This window comes from Pygoscelis adeliae, unplaced genomic scaffold (genome assembly GCF_000699105.1).
Source record: "Pygoscelis adeliae isolate BGI_AS28 unplaced genomic scaffold, ASM69910v1 Scaffold402, whole genome shotgun sequence".
NCBI lineage: Eukaryota > Metazoa > Chordata > Aves > Sphenisciformes > Spheniscidae > Pygoscelis > Pygoscelis adeliae.
This window is the reverse complement of record NW_008824411.1, coordinates 1,468,875-1,482,953: the sequence shown is the minus strand read 5'-3', so window position 1 is coordinate 1,482,953 and position 14,079 is coordinate 1,468,875. Positions and strand designations below refer to the sequence as shown.

General features: G+C 40.7%; 1 protein-coding gene across 1 annotated transcript in view; it reads left to right on the top strand.

Moving 5' to 3' along the window:
* The first annotated feature begins 6,067 nt into the window (after positions 1 to 6,067).
* The window catches only part of ZRANB2 (zinc finger, RAN-binding domain containing 2), a 20,652-nt gene continuing 12,640 nt past the window's right edge, over positions 6,068 to 14,079 (top strand). Inside the window, exons 1-2 of the mRNA XM_009320666.1 lie at positions 6,068 to 6,167; positions 6,857 to 6,989. Coding sequence (XP_009318941.1) covers positions 6,068 to 6,167; positions 6,857 to 6,989 — 233 coding nt within the window. The remainder of the gene's footprint in view (positions 6,168 to 6,856; positions 6,990 to 14,079) is intronic.

Genomic DNA, 14,079 nt, shown 5'->3' with positions numbered 1-14,079 from the left:
TGTAAAAGGACAATACTAGCATTTTTATAGTTGTTTGCCCAAAGACAATCCCAAGTAGTAAGCAAAGATGATTCATAGTTCTTACACCTGACAGTCTGCAGTGTCTTGGGCACCAGAGTCCTTTGTAGCAACAAAATCTGCTCACATTTGTGTGAGGGGACATTTTTCGTGTTTTCCTCATGCAGTGCAAGCTGCAGTAACAAACCCAGCTTTGTTCTGAGAAGTGGGTTGGCATCAGCAGAGTCTGCAAGGCAAGACCAATGCCCTGAGACTCCCACTCCACAGGAATGACTTGAGGAATTGTTTTTCATCAATTAAAACAATTCAGAATAAAAAAAAAAAGAAGTTTATAAAACCCCAAAGAGATGGAAGAACAGCTTAAAAAAGGAAATCGTCGAGATTGGTCAAAGCTGAGAAGGAACTGGTCAAGTGCAGAGCAGAGCAGATGAAGAGGCAGAATGGGAATGCACATATACATAGGAATCCTTGAAAAATTCAAAACTTGGTAAACTTTTCCCAGTGTGAGTGGACTTACTCATTTTACTCAGGAGACTTTAACCTTAAACAAAGAAAAAAACCTATTTTACCTCAAAAATAAATCAGATTTTCAAAGCCATATGGATGTTTTATTTTTGTCTTGAGTGTGTTGCCATGCAACTTAGAGAGGCATCAGCTTCCTCGCAATGATGCCATGAAATTTCCATCCAATTCACTTCATTGTGTTACTTGATATGAGTTTTGAATGACCTCATATCCATCTGCCTATATTCTATTTAGTTCTCTACTTTTAAACAAGCAAACCACAACATCTTGACCTTTCTTTTCTAGTCACTTCTCTTCAGCAGTGCTATTGAAGACAGTGAAGTTAGACTAGTACTTATGGTGGCTATTAAATCTCAAGAGTACTCTTGATTCTTATTTTATTGACTTTACAGCAGCCTGCCACATAAACCAAAGAGACCCACAGGGTCTTTGGGTGTAAAAATTGGTTTTCTGAGATATTTGGATCCAACAAACAAAGAATAAAGACCCAATAACTAAAAAATATATAGGACAGTATGCACTTCCTAAAGAATTATAACCATTGAAACAGATTAGCAGGACATGCGTCATTCTCCATCCTCAGAGGCCTGTAAGTCAAAACTGGGTATCTTTTTACAAACAACTGCACCCCTGAAGAAAGTGTTTAGATCAGATGCAGAAATCTGTGGATGTCTGTTTGATCTCTCAGGGTCAGGAGTAAGGCTGCAGAACAGAGTGGTAGAGCAAGAGGGATGAATAGTCATTATTAAAATCAAATTAGATGCAGCATCCAGGCAAAGACAGAATACTGAAGTTTACATGACAAAAATCTTTGCAGGAAAAATATTCTTAAACATTAAAAATATAGGAGAAAAGGGAAGCTAATTCTCTGGTAAACCCTTTCTGCAAAGGTCTGGGATCAAAGGGCAAACTGCAGTGCATTAAGCCCTGCTGTTCGTTGCCATTATGCTCCTGAATGGGATCTGTACTACATCATTCAGCAGCTGTAAAGAGAAAGACATAAGCAGTTACCAATTTGTTAATTGGGGCTTTAAATGGACAGGTTCAAGCACAGTATGTTTTGTTTCATAAAGGATTCACTGGGGACCTGCTATAACAATTTATGTTTTGTGGTCTCATGCAGAATACTAATTTTTCTGCATAAAGCCAGAAAACAGGTATGTAAACAGGTACAACCAACACTTGTTTTCCCCCGCCAAGTTTAAGGGGCAGAAGGGAAAGCTGTAGTTCTGCTGAAGGTAGAATGCAGCTCCATAGTATCCCAACCACCCCACCCCACTGCCCTACCAATACTTGAGCAGTTGCCATAACTGAGCAGAACCTTTGAATTCAGGGGGAAAAGGGCTCACACTAGAAGGTGCATGAAGGAAAAGGAATCTTTGCCTTGCAGCAAAGAGATTTACCAAAATTAATAGCAGGTTTTTCCTCACGTATCTGATGTCTTGGTTTTCTTACCATAGGGATATGGTATGAGATATGGTATGAGAACAAACTATTCCATAGTGAAAGCCAATGGAGGCTCAGGACTTCGCTGCTAGAGATGGTGCTGAACTGTCTGTGGTAGGGGATGGCACAGAGGACAGCTGTGCAGCTGAGGGAGCTAAAGGGAAGTTCCCCCATGTCCTGGACTGAAATACAGAAGAATTCTAAAATAGGTTAGGGAAATAGCACTGCCAGGTGAGTGCAGACCAGCAGCCCCTTGCAAACCTGACTGAAACTGGAAATCTGCACTTCTGCAGTTTATTGGTGCGGTCTGAGAGCAGGCTTTGAGGAGAGATCTCAAAGCCATGCAGCCCAGGTGCTTCTGTTTCTGGGCCATGTGACAATTGGTGGATATAAGGGAGATCCCCCTTTTCCATGTTACTTTTGGGGGACAAGTGAGGTATAACGGAAGGCAACAAACATGCCATGCATCAGCTCTTGGCACTGCCACTGCTCGTGCTTTCTTTCTCGGGTTTGTCTGAGCACCTTTCCCCAATATATCTGGGAGAGCATTGCTAGGTTTTCTGCTTCAGTTGCACCTTGGAAGAGCATGGTGTTATAATCAAATACTCCCGAGTTATTAAAAACATGTCATGAATATACAGAGTGTGTAGTTTATAACTACAGTGACTTGGTGATGATGCACTGCTGCTTTCTCAGTGGAGAGAAGTCATGGGTCACACTGCCGATACTACTGCTTTTGTCTTTTTCTAGGGAAGAAGGCACATGAACAATGCCACCTCCTGGAGCCTTTACTTTTTCTTCCGCTATTTCAGTATTTTTTTAATATGAGATAAAACTCAGACTTAACTCTCTCTAAAATATCTATATGGGAGCAACATCACAAGTGATTTTAGGGATGGTGGGCAGCCAAGTGAAGCCTGTATACAAGTATGGTGCAACTGCAGAAAGGACATGCATGCAAGAGAATAAATCTCTGGGTTGCCATTTATTATAAATTCTAATGAAAATATAGAGAGGAATTTTTATTTCTTCCTTCTGAGCATATGTAGAATTTTAACATGAGCATTTTATTAAAAAGCAGCCTGAGTTATGAATCATTCATAGCAAACAACTGACTCCCACACGTTGGCAGAATGACCCGTGGTTAGCTTATTCGCTGGCAACAAATAAAGCGGTTCTTAATGAACCCAGACAGGTTATTCTGAAGGCACCGAACAAGCAAAATCAGGTGCATTTTTAGGATTCAAAAAAAGTTACATATTTTGTCAGGATCTCACTGGGTTTTTTTTCCATTTTTGAATAATGAATGAAGTTGTTTTAACGTAGTGTTAATGCTGGGAGTGCTGGGTGAAGAAATTCAATTGAAAGCCTGTCACAGGACTCTCTTGTTTCCCTGACAAGAGTTGTCATGTTCCTGTGACACCTGATGTGCAGAGCACCAACTGATAAATAGCTTAAAGATGAAATTGTCAGTCTCCATTACCTTGCACCAGCAATTACCCAGTACGGTGGCCTGGGGTGCCAGGCCGGAGACCCACAGGTCCTCCAGATGGAGAGGGAGGGTGGGAGCGTATGGGTGCAGCATCTCCTCACATGAGGGACCGGAGGAGCAACTTCACAGCCTGGTACAGAGAGACTCTTCAAAGGTTTGTTGGTAATGATGATTCTAGGGATGCTTCTTTTTGCTGTGCCTACAGCAGAGAAAAAGCCAGAGAAGACTATGAACATGCAGGGTAAAAAACAGTGAAGGAAAGAGGGGAGATAAGAGAATACAGGGATAGCTTTAGCTTTGGGGGGGGGAAAACTGCACATGCTTGTAGAAATTAGCCCCAAAGTTTCAAGTTGGATACCTCCTGGGAGGTAATTTAAATTGCAAAGTTTCCAGCTGTAAATGAATTTTATATTAGTTAGAACTAAGACGATGGCACTAACCTAGTCTGCCACCTTCATTCCCCACTGACAGGAGGGGAAACATCCAAAAACCCCGTGCTACTGGGAATTACTTTCATAGCGTCCCTCGGATTTTTCTCATTTCTGGCTACTTCGGGGAGATTCTGGGAATGGCTGTGCTATAACCATAGCAACATAGAGATTTTGCTCAGAACTCAAAATTTCTGTCGTTAACAAAAAAGCATAGTTGCTAACACAATAAGGACAAAATTCATTTCTACTTGCATTAAATGGAGCCAGGTGTGTTGAACCAGCACCATTTTGCTTTTGGCCGAGGCAGGGTTTGGAGCTGCAGGAGCAAGGAGAGGAGGCTGGGTGGGATCGGTGCGAGCCTGGGAGCGCGGCTCACGCACAATGCCAGGGCTCACTTTTGGGTAAACACATTCAGGCTTTGGCAGCAGCTGTAAGGCCAGTCTGGTGGTCTGTGGTGAGAAGGAGGACTCCTTCCCCAAGGTCCCCAGGAGGGATTGGTGGGGTTTTATTTCTTCCGGGGGGAAGGGGACGCACTGGGCTTTGCTGTAGGGTTAGGGTTGAAGTCAGACAAAGCCATGGCTGGCCTGATCCCATACTGGTGATAGAACTGCTTCAGGTGGGAGACCTCCAGAAATCCCTTCTGCATACATATATAAATATACACCTCTGCTTCACTCGGTATTTGGATTGTCCGCTTGCCAGGAGTTTGCGTTGAATTCAGGATTTGATCCAACCTCATGGAAAAGTGTGACTAATAAATCTCAGAAAGCTTTTGGGGGAAAAAACGTTCTGTCTTGTGGAGGTACAGAGCACTTACCTGTTGAGATGTCAGCCCACTGAAATCTCTCTAGCTTCTGACCAGGAGACCCAGCACCTCCCTGGTGTGGGCTCTGAGTCTGGATTCACGTGACTTCGTTTGGTTTGGTGTGGCATGTTGGTTTGAAGGATGATGTGAACTGAAATTGCACTTTGAATGCCTTATTCTATTTGTAATTGCAATTTAAGGAAAAACAAAGTTTACTCAAGAGTTTTCTTCTACAATAAAAGAAAGAAGAGGGGGAAAAAAGAATTCTCCTTTGTGGCCATTCATTTCTCTGTAAATAGGACACTTGTCAAAATGACTTTGTGTGTCTGATGTTACTGTAATTGAGTGTTCTGGAAAAAGAGAGACTGTCTTCACTGAAATGTGCAAATTTGTAGTAGAATTGGCTGTAAAAAGGACACAAAATTGCTTTTCCATTCTGTCTGGTAAGCAGCAATGTATGAGAATTCACAAATTCTCTGGCAGTGCAGGAACATCCACGGTTCTCCTTGGACATCCTGAGAATCAGGTCGCATAGATGTGCCTCTAAGAAATGACACAGCAAACCCTGGAGGACCCTCCTGACTATTCACTCTTTGGGTTTGTTCAGTTCCTTACCTGAACCAAATTTTTTTTTTTTTTTTTATTTTACCTTGTCAAAACAGAATTTGAAGAAGCAGCAAAATATTTCATTTCCGTAAGATGCAAAAAGCAAAACAGCAAAAATGAACTACAGGTGTAACGACATCATTCAGAAATTGGAGGAAGGGTCAGCAGCCTAATTCTGACTTCACAGAGTCCTAAACTGGTACAACTCAATGTCCATTAACAAAAATATAGCTCAAAATAGTAATATTGTAGATAAAATTAGTACAGAAACTTTTAGGTACAGTTTCTTTTGGAATTGTTCCTTACCCTTTAAATATACTACTGGCACATTTCCATCAACTGAGATATGCGTGAATGGACTATATCACTTGTTTTTAGAGACAGAATGCCAAAGTGATACTTTACCAAATGCATTTTATTTACATGTACACAGTAGAAAATAATTATTAAAATTGACTGGTTATGAAGAGGTTAATTATTTCTGTGACCAAGTTACACTTTTGTCTACTTAACACCAAATTTCTAGGAGTAAACGCTGATCTGCAAAATTTTCCAGGCAGTGCTGTTGACTTCAACAAGGGCAGAATGTGTGAAAAGACAAATGAAAGATTTTGATGAAGCAAAGAAACATCCCCGCAAAGAGCTAGAAACTTCTGAAGCCCTCCAGGTACATCTGAGCGAAATATCCCTGCTGTGCTGCTGCAGATGGGAGCTTTCGCAGCAGCAAGTTGCTCAGATGCCATGATGACGAATGTTCCTCGAGAGGGTGAGCAGAGGAGATCTAACAGATCCTCCTGTCACACCGATTCCTGCCGCACGCTAATTAGTGGTGATACCATGCCGCGTAAGAAGAGCAGGGGAGGACAAGCATGGGAAAGGTTAATCACATCTTGTTTTGCTTGACAATGACTCCTTAAATGATGAACCCTTTCCAACCTGGCTTTTAAAAAATATATATTAGATCTTCTTTTCACATGCCTCACCTTTATTTCTACTGCACTTGCCCATTAAATGCTTTTGCTCAAACAAACTTGTATTCAAAATAAGCTTTTTTGAACCACGGTAATTATAGCTGTCAATTGGAGCGTTATTTACTCTGCATCTCACCTACATGGTGTTCAAATATACCTTTTGAAAATTATAAATATTGGCTTATTTATGTATCTTTTTCTTAAACACATCACCTTCCTTTAAGCAGCAGGCTTAGAGAGTATGTTTTCTGCTTTTCCTGCTGGGAGCCTTATTATTCCTTCAGTGACACAGGAGCACAGAGCCGCTACCTGCACAGAGCCCATCAGACATCATCCTTCTCAAACATCATACATGTGTCATCATTATAACCAGTCCCCCACTCACCTACATCGCCAGGTTTGAATACTGGAAATGCCTTTTGTGTTTTCCAGAGACGCGGAGATACCAGAGGAAGGAGGCCTCGGTGTCCTCACATAATGATCTGCAGAGAACACGGTGCACCAGCAACTTGCTGAAAACGGAACAAATGACAAGTCTTCAGGTTTTTTTCTTGTCTGGCAGACTCCTCTGGTTCCAGAGAGGAATCCTTCAGACCTTTCCTGAAAGACGTCAAAGTGGGTCAGAAAAAGAGGAGGGGAACAGAAAAGAAAGTGAGAGAAATCCAGCATCCAGCAACTGCAGAGCAGTTTCTTGAGTAACCATGGGGTAACCCACCCTCGTAAGAAGCTGTTGCTCTCACACAGCATATGTCCGGCTGAAAACAGGGGTAAGAGCAGAAGCAGAGGGAAGCGCAGCAGGACGAATTTGGTGGTGGACTTTTAGGTGCGTTGACTAAAGATTTACTAATTGCTCTAAATTTATACGTAAATATGCAAAATATGTTCTATGAAATACAAAGTTATGGAATTTGTAAGAACTTTTGCAATTGATCCAAAACCTAAAAAACATAGGGTGCAATATAGACATGCTGTCCATCTGACCATGTCAAATCCTTAAGGTCTTAGACTGTTCCACCGCTCCGTGAAAGCAAGCAAAGCAACCCTCCAAAATCAAAAGTGAATTGAGCAACTTTTCCTCCTGAGTCCAGACCTCATCATCAGTTAGTTCTTCAGAGAAAGCTGGGAGAAGCAGCAGCCTTGAATCCTCTTGCCAAGGGGGCAAAAAACACTCTGGGACCTCCACAGGTGACTAAGGGGAACCCTGAGCATCGCGCTGATGCAGCACAATGTAGTGAAAACAATGATCCAGTCACCTTTCAAATTCCCGGGATAGGCCAGTGTATGTGATGCTCAGAAACTCTCATACCACAGACATAGCTTCCCCTCTCCAGTGAGTCCTTGGATAAACCACATGATGCTCTTCATATGTTTACCAAGCTCCATCTTAACTTATTTAGAATCCTTCTTCCCCGATTTTATTTGGAAAACCATTACAGACCTTCATTCTTGGGTGGCTAGACTCTGTTTCCTAATTTCTATCTAAAGGTATTCATGATCAACTCATAACTATTTGATCCTGTCATTTATCCTCCAAGTCAGAGAATCCTTATCCTTCATTGACATTCACCATCTCTGAATATATTAACAATGAATCATCACCGCTCCTCTCAACGTGTACTTGGCTAGGACATGGCAACTGGTGTTCTTCCAAACTGGCTACTTTTTAAAAGAAAATCTTGGAAAAAATATATCAATTTAAAATTTAAAGAACATTTACCTTAGTTGCTCTTGAAAAAAACCTCAATATCCCTGGATTATGTCAGCTACGACATCTCCTTGTGATGATCTAGCTAGCCACAGAATATTTAGTTGCTGTATTAAAAAGTAATTCTTCCCGTGTTTTGTAGCTACAGTGTCAGTTCTTGGACTGTGTCACTTTTAACTGTACCCTTTCACGTACCCAGAAATGCAGCTTTGCTGCATAGGTTACTTCTCCTAAATGATGAGGAAAACTTTACCTTATTTTACATCTGCTTTGGAGATTAAGTTTAAAAATCTAAACCAGATCTCCTGTGGCTCTAAAAGAAAATCCTGACCTGTATTGCAAATGTCAACTAAATTGTGGGCAAATACATGCTTGGATTTTCCTGTCAAAGGAGTGAAGTGTATCATGAGTCATTTATTTCTGAGAAGGAGCACTAGAACTAAAATAACTGTCTGACAGGTAGAATTTGCTGGAGAAAATAATGCATCTATATCACAATTCTGATTGCAGGAAAGGCTATTGTCAACAACACCGAGAGGTCAGTTAGATAACATATTGTTATTGTTATTGTTTTGGAGTAAAAATGTAATGATGAAATATGATCCATTTTCATCATCCCTGCATATTTGACTATTGAAACTCCGTGTTATTTCTAAATTACATGTTGATGGTGGATGTGAAGGGTCATATGCAAAGCACGTGGGCAAGGTGTCAAGGCAATGGACGCGCACGCTTTTCCTTTTAAAGCTGAGGTGGTTTCGCATACTCTTTAGGTAAAGTATTTCCCATTATGGCTTACTAATGACATGTAAAAATATTTAACACATGGCAGAACAGCAAATAACATACCTAGCACCAAAAAAGCTACAAGGTTTACGTGAAAACAAAACTTGTGTATGTCATGTTAAACCTCCTTTCACTCCATTCAGCATCTCCACCAAGCAGGAGGGAAATATCCAGGTATGATCTACCTTCACTTGAGAAAAGCCTGTGACCTAGGCTGTGTGACACTCACGTGCACAGGTTAAGGAAATGCAGTCCAGATTGAATCAAAAAGAAAATCAAAAGAAATTTGAAAGACCGGTTAAGTATTCCGAATTACCTTGGTATTTAGAGAATTGATCTGAAATTAATAAAAAAGAAATTCAACTCAGACCACATGCAAAGTATCAGACTTTGAAGGGAGAAATCAAATATACAAGTCTTAAATAGTGAACAAGTGGAAGAGCAACAGTACTGCAAAAAGCACTGATCTATGGTGAACCATAAACTGAGTACGTATTCATGACGTGATGCTCGTGGGGAAAAAATTAAGTATGATTTTAACATGCACAAATAGTAGCATTGCGCAAAACCAAAATGAAATCGTCCTTCTACCACATTCAGCACAATCCTCAGCTACAGCGCAGTATGCAACCGCACCCTCACGCTCCTCTAAGGGAGGATAGCCAAGAGATGAGCAACGAAAATGATTGAAGGTCTAGAAAATAAGGCATAGGAGGAAAGTTTCTAAAATCCCTGTTTTACGTATAGAGAAGAGGAACAATCCCTTCACATGTGCCAGAGGATGTTAATAAAAGAACAGTATCAGGCCTTTCCTGTATCAGCTCATGGAAAGACAGAAAGCAGTCTACTTAATCTGCAGAAAGGAAGACTTAGGCCAGAAGTGTTTCTGATTGCTGCTTGGTGCTTGGCTATAAATGACAGAGGCTGCATTACGGGTCAGCTTACAGAGCGTGGACGGGGAGTGCCTGGTTTGGGATTAAACCAGCAGCTGGTCTCTTTAACTGACTGTACCTCTGAACCAAGGCAGAGGACTAAGCGACCTCTTCAAGTCCCTTTTAGCCCCATTTTAACATTAAACACGTTTAAATGATTTAGTGAATATTTGCCGACAATAACCTTACTAAACCAAACATATTTAAACTATTATTTAAAACATTTATTTTGTGATTTTATGTACTCTCAGCAGGCTTGAATCATTCTTTAATTATTAAATTATTAAATGACAAGCAGTGTCTAACCTTCTGTAAAGGTCACATATTGAAGAAAATCTTTCCTCCAAAAGCATGACAACTTGAGCAACATATCAGTACCCACCACTTGTTTGAAAAACTCCATTATGTCTGTCACACTTGAAAACTGAAAGAAACTATGGAAGACCAACTCTCCAAGTGGTATGGTGCATCCTAAAACTGCTTTCCAGCACAGCGGTCCTTGTATTTCAGAGTAAATCACAAACCTGTGAGTGTCTTGAATGGTTTGTAGCATTTGCACTTTTTAACATAGGCACCGCATTTTCACTGTTTCTTGTTTAAACAAGTATCTGTCAAGTTGTGATGCGCTTTGAAAAACGAACAGTCAAACACTATTTCTCAGTATAATTCAGTGTATGTTCAACTACATCAACACAAATAGGTTTTCATAATAGTTAGATTTCAGCCAATGGAAGCACATTGTACTCTAGACTCATAGATCAGAAATAATTATTATTATTATTATTATGTGTTGGAAAGTATCAACAATGTATTAAGTGCTTTAAAGTGATGCTTAAAAGCCTAGGTGCCCCAAGTTGCTTAATAAAGAGCATGGCATGCAGATATACCAGGAAGGGACATGAAAAACAGAATGAGAGTGCTATGAAGCACAGGCAACCTTCATTTAATTACCTGACTTTGATATTGGCTAGCCTTTGTACCTCTTAGTTTTTCTTCAGGAAAACTGATTTTCAGGGCTTGTTGGTAGGAATTGGCTGTCTAGAGACAGGCCAATTAAATAGTTTTCTGTACATCTTTTCATTCTCAATTGTTCAGTTTCATTATGTTAAAATGATGGGTGATGTATTTCTCATTTACTTGGTTATTATCAATTCCTTACCCACATTTGAAGCCAAAATGTATTGTGATAGAAACAGGAATCCAATAAAATTGTTCATAAGCTGTTGTGAAATGAGGAGTAGATATTTAAATGAAACTTTGTGTAAGAAACACAGGAAAAGAAGATCAGCTTTAAGTAAAGCTAACTGGTTTATTAAATAAAGGGAATATCCTATATAGTCACTGAGTTGAACACCAGATTGTGTCTGGTCACAGCGTCCTTCCAGACTGTAGAAGATCTTGTCCACTTGGGCCTTGCTTGTATTCATAAAAGATAATCTTTTTTTTCAGTCCCCAGTTGACTTTTCAGCTTTTAATACATCCGTTTTTTGAAATAAATTGAATAAACAGAAGTTACAGAAACACTCCCTCTGCACGTACAGGGAAAGGTCCTGTTTTCAAAATGCGGTTGATCACATCAAACTTCCGGCTGCAGGTGCCTTGGCCAGAGACTCCTCCGGGAAGTTTCCTTTAGCAGAAAACAAGTACCACTTAAATATTCTTCTCATTGTACTTTAGTAACTTTTACAATATTTAAGCCTGAAATTATTATCAGGTGAATTGCAGTTTTGTCTCTGCTTATTTTTAAAACAGTGCATATTCTCTTCCATTTCTTAATGTAAAAAGTAGGTTTTGCATGCCTTCATGTCCCTGAAGAGAAATCCAGGGATTATGAACAAATTCCTGTCCTTGAAATCATCGATAAGGGTTTGGTTTTCTGACCTGAACAGCATGAGGATTTTATCCTTCAAGATAAATAGAGATATCCTCCAAGCTCATTTTAAATTTTGTTCTGTAGAAGTCGACCCTTGTAGCCGCTGCACAGAAGCCACACAAAGGCCGTGAAATCTTCTGCACAGGCTCTGCCCCTTCTTTGGTGTTTCTGCAGACACCAACAGGAGAGAGACCCAAATTCTGAGAGTATCGTAATGAATTCACAAACCACAATTTCAACAGGAACCTGGACTTTCAGAACAATGCCTCTCCTAAGCATGCTGAAGTTCAATCCAATTCTTACTAAAGTCAACAGATACTGATTTTCTTCTAACATACTAGCTTTGGACAATATTTTTTAATAAGCAGAAGGGTATTACAGATGAAAAAAACCTTCCACCACACATTAATTTATTCTGTAGGTCTGGATGTTTTTTGTCTCCCTGCTATTACACTTCATGAGTGATATTCCTGTTACTTATGAAAGGGTCTTTTCTGAAGGTACACAGGAATGAATTAACTTCTAGGGGCCAAGTTCTGGTTTGGTTACTCCCTATAATCCTACGGACATAAGCAGAGCCTCACCCAAGCAAAAACAGGGGAGCAGCTGGCTAGTGCCTATTTTGCTGGAAAAAGCAGGTGACAGTGGCAAAGTCCTGCTTGTAGGAGGTCTGAACGGAGACACATACTAGATGATGTTGATGCACCTTGCCAGCTTTATGTTCTGTGTCATGTGCATCTCAAAAATAATTTTGCATTCAATTTCCAGTGCCAATCATGCACGGTGACAGTGATGCTTTTTTTTTTTTAATAGAGTTATCAATATGTCAATATTTAAAAGATCTCCCCTGAATTCCATAAAAAAGTAGGCTTTTAATCTGCAGTAACAGTACCTGGAAAAATGTATGTTACTAAAGTGCCACCTGCTGTACTGACTAAAACATCATAGGATGGCAGGAGCGAATCCTTCCAGGCACTCCGGGCTGCAACCGGATTCTCCAGCTTTTTTCAAGCTCTTTTTCATTTGCCTCTTTTCAAAGATCCGTGCTGACAAAGTGACCAAAGAAGATTTGTTGCCATTTACTACAGCATTAAGACTCTGATACCTCATTTAAGCTTAGATTGATTATTCAGTACCATAAAGGAATGTCATTTTGAGAAAAAATTGCTAATTGAGGTTTTAAATTTTGCAGGCTGCACTGCCCGCCTGTGAAGCACCGCTTCTTAAATAGGCCGTGTACACAAACACAAGTGCAGCGCAGGACCTGTTGCTGGTGTAGTTCCAGTCGGTGAGCTCTGTAGCAGCCGCCCAGCCACCATCTCCTTTTCATCTATTACTTTCTCCTTGTTCTTCTAATTCTGGAGTAGAGAAAAACAAGATTTTTCACAGCCCTTGTTTAAAATTCCACCACAGCCCTTCACCTGGGACCTTCTCCGGCTGCAGGAAAATGCAGGCTTAGTCCTTTCTGATTATTATGGACATTTCATAACTGGGAATTTGTACACAACCCTCTGTGGCAGACGAGCCAGACACCCCAACACATTTTTCCAGTACACTCATGCTGTTTTGTACTTTTATAAATAAATAGCAGTAACACTGTCATCTTGCCTCATGAACTGGAAAGTGGATGTGATAAAAACCAGTCCCATAACCAGGTTCCAGATGATTTTTCCACAGGATGTGGCTACAGCACGGGAGGGAAAGGGAATAAAAACTGCCAGGAAAGTAACATTTGCTATAAATAAGCACATTGCATGCACTTAAGTAGGTGATGCTAGTCAAACTAAGTGCAGCAGATCTTGCCAGATCATTACCAGTCCAAAAAGAAAAAGGAAAGGGGGGTCAGAGGCGGTTCGAAAGAGAAGCTGCCAAGAGCACACCATGCTGGCGCTGCTCCGACACGGCTGTGCTTGGCTGGGACGGCCACAGGCATCCTGGTCACACACGGGAAATGGAGGCCGGCATCCCGCTGCCAGAACAAACCTGCCAGCAAACCACCGAATGTTTTTTTAATCATAATTTAAAGGAGTATTTTTTTAAATAATGGATTTACTTGAACACTCTAACATTTATACCAATGCTCTGGTTTATTCATATTTAAAACTCTCTATGTTCTCATGGGGATTTCGTTAAGGCCATCACACAGAGAAACAAGCCTGAACCTTGCACGCTCACTCGTCTGTGAAAACGAGTGAGGCCTTATTTAATTTCTTTTCCTTATTTAATTTACTTATTTTTTTAATTTCTTATTTAACGTATCAGCAACTGATGGTTTCTCTGTTCATTTTACGGAAGCGAAGGTGTACACGCAGGAGTTCACCGCCAGGCTTTCCTCCTGAGAAGCCCCGGGCAGTTCTGTCCCCGGGACTTTGGGGCGGCAGACCCACAGCACCAGCTGTAGGAAAATACACTGCCATGAATAAATGAGCTCATATACGAGCGATTTTCACACTTCCAGGGCTGACGGAGGCTTCCTCGCCCTGGCGGGC